Source organism: Symsagittifera roscoffensis, chromosome 2, assembly GCF_963678635.1.
Source record: "Symsagittifera roscoffensis chromosome 2, txSymRosc1.1, whole genome shotgun sequence".
NCBI lineage: Eukaryota > Metazoa > Xenacoelomorpha > Acoela > Convolutidae > Symsagittifera > Symsagittifera roscoffensis.
Window position 1 is genome coordinate 38,860,158 of NC_087063.1, and position 11,289 is coordinate 38,871,446.

The window sequence follows — 11,289 nt, forward strand, 5'->3', positions numbered from 1 at the left end:
CAGCAGAGTCACACTAAATGACACTGAACCCATACCTTATGGATGGATCATCCAACTAATAAACCACTCAGATAAACCATTACTAATATACCAACAGATCCTGATTACTCAGTAGAAGACTACTTAAATGCTGTTACAGCAAATTGATCTCAAACATGGGCCCAGAACCTAAAAATACAACTCTTCAATAAAATTGGATTCACAGACGCACAGCATTACTACAAATCTTACTAGCTCAAAAAACATTTTCAGGTTTTCAGTTTTACACATAGAAATTAAATCCGATTGGAAACGGTTTACACTAAAATTTTCAAAAATGTCAACGACTCTGAACAAAATAAACATGCAATGAAACAGATGATCACAAAAAGATGAAGATGATAGAAATTCTAAAGATGACTTTAACGCCACAATTAGGAAAATTGCAAAAAAGAGAATATGACATCCATAATCAATCCGAGAAGCCGATATAGATTTCCGAAAACTAGTAGACAAAGTAACACAAGCTGAAACGACAAGGAAACTAGAAGAAACGGAAAAATTAAAACTACAATACGTCAATAATTTTTAAACAACAACATCATTTTTTAACAAAATTCAAGACTCTGACAATGATTTAGCAGAAAAAATTACTCAAATTGTAAACATTTATGAAACCAACCCAATTTTTAAAAGTAAAACTTCAATCAAAAATTGGTGTAGCTTTAGCCGCAGATATGGATATAGCATTGCTGAATGCAGAAAAAAACAACAAGATAAATTAAATAAACCACCAGAATACAAAGAAATAAACAAATATTTTTCCTTAATATTTGAAAGCTATGGTAATTACAGATCCCAGTCCCCTTTTTCTAATTAAAATCGCGGAAGATCACCAGATCGATGAAATTCACAGAAATATTCAGAATATCGATATAGCAGATCCAACAGCCGAAACAATCAGCATCGAAATAATTACTCTATATCGAACTCTAATAGAGGTAATTAGTCTAACTGTAACAAAAAGAGCTCATATTCAAACCCCCGGAAAAGAAACTATTCATTTGACCGCTCAAGAATTTCTTCAAAGAATAGCAATTGCAATTATTCAACTAATCGTAATGAAAACTACTCTAATAATAGATCACAAAATGTTTTAACAACAGACCGTACAATAATAATTTTATTAATAGATCCCGTGATAATTCAGGATATAGAAACAACAACTATCAGAACAGATCAAGAAAGTTTTCTAAGTCACCACATTGAAATAACTCACAATGGTCAAATTGACAAAATCAAAACTGCAGAAATAGTACACCAAAAAATCAAAAACAAATCAACCAAAAAGATTCTACAAAAGAAACAAGCCCAGACCTCCCAGGTATTGACATTACAGAAACTTCCGAGTTATAACTAAACCATATTCACTGTGAAAGCACATATGACGAAGGTGAAACAGAAAACACATTTATTATTAACAGGCTTAGATTAGATCATGAATACGAAACACCAATTGTATCGAATTATTGCCAAAATGATTATTCTAATTTCCAAGTTCTATGATTATTCTATATCCCACTTAAACCTGACGCAGTTTTCAAGTTACAACGCGCGTGCAACTAAAGTTCCAATACACTTACAAGATAATTTGAGCAGACTTTCAGACAATCTTGAAAAACATGACGTTATCTCACCAATAAACAAAGAATTACAACTCCAAAAAAAAAAACATTTATAAATTCAGTTATTATTCTCGCTAAAGGAGAAGCACTAAAAATAGTTCTAATTGCACGATACTTAAACTCTCTATTTTATTTTAAAAAAATGCAAATGGACCATGGAACCAACACAAGTAATACTCATAAAAGTAAATGGACACTGTTATACTACAACAGATACGAATAGTGGGTATAATCAAATACCATTTGAAGAACAATTACGTCGATTGTCACAATTTGTCTTGTCATTAGAAATAAACAATACGAGATTATTACACTAATTTACGGCATATCTATAGAACCAGCAGTTTTTTCTGCTTTTATAAGTAAGTTTTTAGGCCACTAATTTTAGGTAAAAACGTCATGAAAAGAAAACATGAAAAGAAAACATGAAAGCAGCCCCAGATAAATCATGTTTTTTCGTCACTCTTGTAAAACTCTTTGGAGATATTATTGAAGGCACCACAATAACACTTTTAAATTCCCGAATACTTGTGATTGTGAAACTCCAACCACAATCAAATAAAAAGAAAATCCATGAACTCATGAAATGCAATTGTTTTTTGGGTAAAAATGTTTATTTAATGCAAGTATATCTCAGAAAATTCTACAAACTTCTTAGACAACAAAATAATTTTGAATGGACCTTAGAACATCAAAAACGCATCGATGAAACTAAAACCCTTCTCACAGATCAAAACTCAAATACAATTCCAGACTAAAATCAACCGTTCTATGCTATATGCGATGCTTCCAATTTTTGAATTGGCGCAACACTTTTAAAATCTCATCAAGGCACTGAAAAATGAACCTTATATCAGCAATATTAAGATTTTTTACAAGCAGAACTCAGAAATTCCACACTTATGAGAGAAAGTACAGCCATCATATATACCTTAACAGAAGATGATTTCGTAATACTTGGATCAAAACATCTAACAGTTTATTTTACAGATCAAAAACCAATAAATTTTCTATTTACAAAGAAATTCAATCCTAACCATAGAGTATATAGATTTCAACTCATTTCAATAAAATTTCGAAAGCTACATATAGTTTGGACAGAAGGCAAAACTCTTGCTTTACCATACACACTTAGTTGAAATACACCAACCGAATTACCTACACGAAAAACAACTGTAGAAATAACGCAAAAAATAAAGAGTTTTTATCGCAAAAGAGGAAACATCACCACGATTAGAATGTAAACACGCAGTAATCTTTGACTCCGATACCACACAAGTAAATACCTTAGAACAGTTTCCACTATGTCTAGATTGTCAAAACAACCATTACGAAGTAGATTAATTAGGTGAAGATACATTTAAACCTGTATATTCATCAAGGATAAAAAATAACACACAACTGAAAGTATATCAATAAAACTGTAACAAAACACATCTTTTCCGTTAGTAGAAATAGAAAATTTAATGGACATAATGATTTTGTCAGGCCCTCCCGAATCAAGCCAAAAACACACAATCAATAAAAACTTCGATTTACAAATCCCCTAGATAATATTCCCATATCTAAGAACAAAAAAATAAAAAAATGTTGCTCCACAACACAGAAGCTTTAACACAGTTCAGTCAATACAGAAATAAAAAGACCTTGACTCTATAATCAGGCAGCTAAAATTTTGGCATAAATATAAAACAAAACCCTTTAAGGCCGTTTTTACAATCCTGGCAAACAAAACATTACTTGGATATTTTCAAAAATTCAACAATATGACAAAAAAGACAAAACTGACATCCTAGAATAATATTACCTGGAAACAAAACTACCCTGTTTACCGCTATGTCTAACACTAAGTCCAATTCGGAAAAGGACGTTTCAATAAATGTCACTCTCCAAATTAGAAATACTACATCATTTATGTGAATTAGAAAGAATACAAAAACTATAAATTCTCGCTTTAGCAGTACTAACAACACCTGACGCAGGCTATCTCTTGTCACTTACGAAGGAAACATCCTTTGGTATTACACTTGCACTAAAAAGTTCGCCACTTTATGTTTTGAAGACAAAACATGCTACCAACGCATACCTATGTTTTATAAGATTAAAATACATTTCTTAGACACCTTATCACACACAAAGTTTTTTGGGATACAGCTAACCCATGTGGATCGAAAAATAGCCACAATATAGTACAGCTTAACCTATACAAAGATAAATTTTATCTTCTAACTCCATATCCCACCTTAATGCCACCTTTAAAAAAATTCTGACCTGAAAGCATGCGCGCAATCGCTTGTAACCTAAACATAGACCTACAATCAAAAAGCATTTACTCCGAAAAAGATATACAACATCAAATTCCAACACAACAGTTTCAAGAACTTCTTACTAAAATGGATACAATCCAGAGACAATCAATCGATCAAAATCTACAAAAACTCGCTACAAAATCAGACAACTACCAACAAGACTACAGTGGATATTATAAAAACACTAAAAAACTATATACCTAAATGGAGAAAAATATTGGCCGCAAGACATTTTACAAACAATTTTGAATATAAAAAAGAACTCCTAGCATTTCTAGGATGACCCCACTATATCTTAGAAAAACTGACTATATTATACGCAAGGTTCATATTTATAGACTTCCCCTTCTCACTATGAAAAAAATTCTATTATACATGCGCAAAATACACATATGTCAACAGACAAGCTACCTTTGCACGCAATTTATTTGAAGGCTTTTTTGGAATGTTTTCCGACACTTTTAAACAAGATCCTTCTTAACGCACAAATTTGCGATATAAAAAAAAACTATCTACAAAACTAGACACATAAGATACTCCGCATGACAATGCAAAAACGGCATCTAGAGCGACGTCACATTTACGCAATTTACAAAATCATCACCTTCTGTCAATAGTCCCACAAAGTTATAGAAATACACTTTTGTCCACCGAACGGATACTATACTCTATTGTTTTATAACGAAGCTCCATATCTCATATAACACTCCAACAACCCACTATTGACGACAAATATGAGCAATTTGTTCAACAAACGCACACCCTAAAATTTTGTTCTCTAAGCAAAAATCTTTTCGCCCACCAGCCCACCATGAGCCGCCAAATTGGATCCTTCAACCGTTCCATAACTATCTATCCAAATTTCAACGCCACGACTCCTTTATTACAATTTCAGACCTCACCTCTTATCCCTTACTCAGTTTATCTTCTAAAAACCACGCTTGGACTCAAATTAGTCGAATCAAACGGTTTTTGAAACCATTTCTAATTCTAATAACTCCCATATTGAAACTCCTGATGAATTCCTCGACTCTGAGTTAAGACCCACTAATTTTTCCCAACCGTTTTTTCAACCCATAGCACCACCTTTTCCTGTTGAACCCTCTCTTTCGAACTCCTCGCACACTCACGCTACCCTTATTCTTTGCCAACTCTGATATAATGCACCCTCTGCACCTAGATGACAAACTTGAGCATGATTTAGATGAATTTATTACCCTCAGCATCAAATTCATAACACAAATAATTCAGTAACAATTCATCACCTAACCCACTCAGCATCCAACTCTGAATTCACTATCCCTTCTCCCTCACGCGTGCACACAGAATTTTTATGAAACGACAACACCCTAACGCTAACCCACAATTCCTCATTAGCCGCTCAAAATCATCCGGAATTTCTCCCATCACCCACATCATACTAATACACCTGAAGTTTGATACTTCACTTTTCCTTTTTCCTCCAATGTACCTACTACAACGGCGAGAACGTAGTCCAGAGAACACAATAGGTAGATCAACTTTCCCTACTCCTCACACTTTCATGGATTTCCTACTATCACTCTACTAACCCACTAAAAGTACCCCTCAGAAAAAATCTCGACGATAAATAGATTCATTGCACAAAAAGCTAACACTAAATAGATTCATTGCAAAAACAGCTAACAGATACCCTATTAACCATTACGATCATACTGTTCTAAGATTTATGAAAGAATCACCATATGACACTGACCTTGACATCAATAAACAGTTAACCTTAAATTTTCTCTCGAAATCAAAAAACTTTTTCCATCTCGAAACTTTACACTAACACGGTTGGAAGGAATTATCACTCAGCTTTAGCTAACAAACTCAGCTTACTAATGCGACAAAATCATTTGCATGTTTGAGAAAGTCTTACAGTACCCAAACCAGGTATAACCCAGATAAAAACTGGATAAAATATTCTTTTGAAACCCACTTTCAAGTTCTATCAAAAAACGATTGAAACACCAAAACACCAAAAGAGCAACACATAACATATTAATCTGTTTTTGATAAAAATATTTAACCAAAAAAAGACAAAGAGAAAATCACCTGATAAAAAAGAACAAAAAACCGAACACAAAAAAAAGACTCTGCTCAGAGAGTCGATAAAATTAAACTCCCGCAACTGGCCTAACCCACCACTTAAGGATGTACTGAACATGCTCTATAGCCAAACTCACCCCACGCGCTACACCACGCTTGTAACATGCACTCCTATTTTTGACTAGAGTAGCTCCAGGGTGAACGACTCTTTAAAATAAGCGATTTAGTAAAAAACGCTTTAGCGACAACAAATTAATAGAATTCATAACTAGAACTGATCTCACTAACAAGATGCAGATATCAATATACAATATAAAAAGATTTCTTAGACCAAAAGAAACGAGCAGCAAAGGGAGATGAAAACTCGATGACATTCCGACTCTGTAATTGCAAATCTTCTGGTTTGTTGCCGTGGTCACAACCACCACAGGATTTGAAGTATGAAACCAATGTCAAGGCAATGGTACTCATTAAAGAACAACAATTGCCAACTCGATGTTGAATTCACATACGAATCGTAGTCACTTGACGCTTCACACAGAGAAGTCAAACCCTATCTCGCTACTCGATGAATACTTGAGAATGCACGTACTCTCGCTCTAACTTAACGAAATCAACACATCATTGTGTAAATCTGAAATCCTGACACGACCACTCAACACGATCACTAAACCCACTTCTGAAGCAACTGTACCTCTTTTTTCTCTACGAAGACAACTAAGCCTTAGCCCGAGAAACTGTTTCTTTCTCCTTTTCACGCAAGCACTGCTTCAAACTAATCTACTCCAAGAATCAAGAAACTTCTCCATCCATCCTTCACAACAACCAAGATTTAACTGAAAAAATTTCTAAACCCCGCTGGATGGGTGGAGCCAGTTTAAGACTCGTTTTTACGGCCAATTATAATATAGATAAAACTATCTCTCTAACTTACTTCTTACTAACCAATCATGATCCATAAATAACACTTACAAAAGTTTGTAAGGCTGAAACTGTTTATAGTTTTAGCCAGAACAGATTTAATTGATATCTTATCTCGCCAATACCAGTATACACTAGATCTATTGAGACTAGGATATATAAGAGTAAGATTAAGATCGGTATTAGATTAAGAAGTTAAACGAATCTCTCCGGTCGAAAAAAAGATGGCGTGACGAACAGACTGTGTACCTGATCTGAAAATATCTATGAGTAATTCACCCCGGACTTAAACTCATATTTAGCCAAAAACAGATAGGATGACATAAAGACGGCAACTTGATCAGAAAATACTCTACGAGAACACCAAAACCGGCTTATCGCTTTATTGAGTATTTCAAATGCCTTTATTATTACTCAAAAGTACTCCCGAAATCGGAAAATATTGTGATAAAGCTCCTTCAAAGTAACTAAAATGATAACTTAATTGACAAGGCATAAGGAAGCAGGAAACAAAGTTATTATAGGCTTCAACCTTATACCCGCTGTTTTTCAGCTTGACTTGGGCTACTGATTAAACAACTGCTAATACGCGTATCATCGATTAGAAATTGAATATAATTTAACTTACCCGTTGTAGTTTTCGGTATGTTGAAGTTGTCAGCTGATATAAATATGGCCTTGTTAGCTGGCACTCGTACAGTTGTTGACCACTGACAGACGGAGCGTGGTTGCGGTTCACCCTCGTCGCTTCGGGCATGTTGTAGGCCATTGTCCCCCATACCAATCTGCAACATGCCCCCATTACCCGTAGCATCTTGAAAAGACTCCACCATACAGCCTAAAAACCACTGATTAGCTTTGTTGAGTTTGAAGATATCTTACTTAATCAACTAACTTTACCACCTGTAAAAAACCTCTGGTATTATTTAATGACATCCATTTTCGGTCAACCAACACTAAAGTTTTGCTAAACGAGGCTTTGGCACCTTTGTATAATTTTTTTGAAGAGGAGCACGCGCCAAAAAACACACTTTAAAAAACGCACTTTATCGCAGAGCTTTCAGTTTAGAGTGCTGATAATCAATTATGTCTATAAACGCCTCTATGGGCGATTGGATTACCCACTTATTTGGTTCATATTTTAAACTATGTTTCTTATTTGAAAGTCAAATCCCATTTTCACTTATATCCTCGCTTAGGCAACATCAAATATGACAGAAGATTATTGTTCCGACTTTCGATACGAAAGTAACGGAATATTTGTGCTCGGGGTGGGTTTTTTTTTCTTCAGACAAGTTTCGACTTTTTAACTAGCCATTTTGGCGGAATTTTTTTATATCATTCAAAATGTATTGTTGTTCTGAGCTTAAATTTGAAAAGAAATTTCACCTGTGATCTTTTTTCGTAAAATTATGGGGTTTAAAGATTGCCATTTTGACCAATTTGCCAATTTGGGACAATTAACGCGCGATATATTTCGCGCTATTAATGCGTAAGCGGAGATTTAATCCGTCTTAGAAATTGTTCCAAATTGGTTGAAAGAAGCTGATTTGCCATAATTGATTTGTTACAAGGAGCGAAATCTATCCTTTTGCACTTTATATGGCGTGTGGGGGGATAATTTTCAAAAAAAAAATCAAATTTTAGAATTTTTTTTTTGTAAATTTATTTTTTTAAGTGATTTTACTGCTCCATAAACCTTAAAAGGCAGTCGGAACATTCATGGCTTTGCCCTGATACTAGCAGTCTGGTTTTCTTATGTCGACAAGTCACAGAAATTTGGTCTATGGGGTAACGCAACTTATGAGCGAAACTGAAACTGAGCAAAGATCCTCTAAAAGCCAGAAGCAACAGTTTCCAAAAAGATCTGCAAGCAGTTGTGTCGAATTGAAAAGAAAACTAAGATGAAGATTGGCAAAAAATATCTAGAGAGAAGTTGCAAAAAACCAGTACAAGCTAAAATAAATGTAGCAGATTTGAAATGAACATTTGGAAGTTAGCATAATTTTGACATTTCTCAATTGAACATTCAAATCTTTGTTATTTAACAAGACTGCGCGTATCAGGGCAAAGCCCTGAATGTTCCGACTGCCTTTTAAGGTTTATGGAGCAGTTATAACATAAATATCATTAACAAACTAAACGTAAAAAAAAATTTCCAAAATTTGAAACTTTTTCCATGAAAATCATCCCCCCACACGCCATATAAACTACAAAAGAATAGATTTCGCTCCTTGTAAAAAATCAATTATGGCAAATAAGCTTCTCTCAACCAATTTGGAACGATCTCTAAGACGGATTAAATCTCCGCTTACGCGTTAATAGCGCGAAATATATTGCGCGTTAATTGTCCCAAATTAGCCAAAATGGTAATCTTTAAACCCTCATAACTTTACAAAAAAAGATCACAGGTGAAATATCTTTTCAAATTTTAGCTCAGTACAACAATACCTTTTGAATGATATAAAAAAGTCCGTCAAAAATGGCTAGTTAAAAAGTCGAAATTTGTCTGAAGAAAAAAAAACCCACCCCGAGCACAAATATTCTGTTACTTTTGTATCGAAAGTCGGAACAATTAGCTTATAATTGTAAAATTTTATCACGTTTTATTTCAAGTTGCAGTTGTAAGGAAAGGCTATTCTAAGTTGATTTAAAGTAACTTTATTTTATTGTATATCTAAATCAAGTTTCTACTCAGACATGATCCGACACGCTTGCAGGAAATATTTCAGACCTAGGAAAAGCTTACTATTACATCTTGGGGTACTTTAATGTTTTATAGTACTTAATTTTACAAAAACAGAAGTTATTTAAATAAAAATATATATAAATAATTCATTTTATAAGTAAACGGGTACATCAGCAAACAGAGATCAGAATCTTGAAAATTGAATCCTTAATTGAAATCCATTAATTCAAAGCCATTTTTTATTGTGAAGTTTTGTCATTGAAAAGCCATATCTTTACACAATTCTCGAAATTTGCGCCAATAAGTGCGCTTAAGGTCGGAAATGATACCCCGCAATGATTTTTTGGACTTTTAATTGAAGTTTAATTTTTTGACTTGCTTTTTTATATATATATCTGTCTAAAGTGCAATTGGAAAAATGAACAAAACACAATACAAATGTTTTTAATCCTAAAATGTCTAGCAAAGATGGTCATTTAAAAAATTAAGATTTGAAGATCAACTTGTTCGAAATATGAATGAAAAGAGTTCGATGGCATTGAACAAGGAAAAATTAACTTTTAATCTTACCGACTGATGGTTTTGTAGCCATGCAAACATACATCAAAAGAAGGGTCTGTTTAAAGTCTCGGTAATTTAAAGCCCGTTTGGCTCTAGCTGCTAGATCAGATGCCATTTGAGAGAGCTGAGAAACTTAACAGTTGTTAATCACAGTTGGTAAGACAAGTGCTCAGTCGAATCAACAGCAGAACATGACAGCAAAATTAGCTGACAATAAAAGCAACGTGTTAGTTTTCAACGGCAGCTTGCTACAATTTACAAGTTTAGATGAAGTAGCTTCACTTAACATCAGCAATCTGATCGAACTGACGAACAATTTGTTTTTTGAGGCGTATAATTGCATCACACTGAAGCGCTTCTCGACAAAATATATATTTAATTTTTCAAATAATTTTTCAAAGTTTCAAAAAAATGAAAAGAGCGCTGAACAAAATTTTGAAGCGCCAAAAAGTTATTCAAAAAAAGTTTAATCCCTGATTAAATGGGAATTAGCGAATAGCCTGTTTTGTGTCGTAAATGACCCTTAGATTGGAAAAACAAAACAAAACAATTAAGGTTGATTCTTGTACAAAGAAAGGATTTGAAGCTAGCTCTTTTGTACATCAAATGGGCTGCCTGATCGCGTGAGATTAAATGGGCTACAAACACAAGAGCACTAATAGTGTAAATGTGGTTTCAACACTAAAATTGTATGGCCATTAGTGGATGGCGGGATAGACAAGGACACGGCCGGCGACCGGAGGTAGCGAAAAGTGAACGGATGAAAGAGGGACTGTGAATTGAAAGGGGGCATTTGAAGTGTTTGGAGATGCACTCTTGCCACTATGGATTGAGCAGTAGCGGCTATGGGGGACGAGAGAAAGAGAGCGAGGGGAAGAAGGGGGATGGGATTCGAGCTAAGTAAGACGCAGGACTGCGAAATGGGGAGGCCCCACAATTCATTTAGTTTGATTTGCAGCAAGATGCATTAAGTTAAGAGGCATGAACAGAAGATGATGCACACAAGTGTCCAAAAGGGGCAGCACAGGCCAGGAAGTAATAGTGAAGCCACATCGCAGCTGCAGGCTCAAAC

The 11,289-nt window shown here is 34.5% G+C and overlaps 1 protein-coding gene across 1 annotated transcript in view; it reads right to left on the reverse strand.

The window, feature by feature from the left end:
- LOC134840655 (uncharacterized) overlaps positions 1-11,077 on the reverse strand; it is a 75,619-nt gene extending 64,542 nt beyond the window's left edge. The window contains exons 1-2 of the mRNA XM_063856622.1: positions 10,227-11,077; positions 7,596-7,805 (exon numbers count right to left, since the gene is read on the reverse strand). Coding sequence (XP_063712692.1) covers positions 7,596-7,805; positions 10,227-10,332 — 316 coding nt within the window. The 5' untranslated portion in view covers positions 10,333-11,077. The remainder of the gene's footprint in view (positions 1-7,595; positions 7,806-10,226) is intronic.
- Between the last annotated feature and the right edge of the window lie 212 nt (positions 11,078-11,289).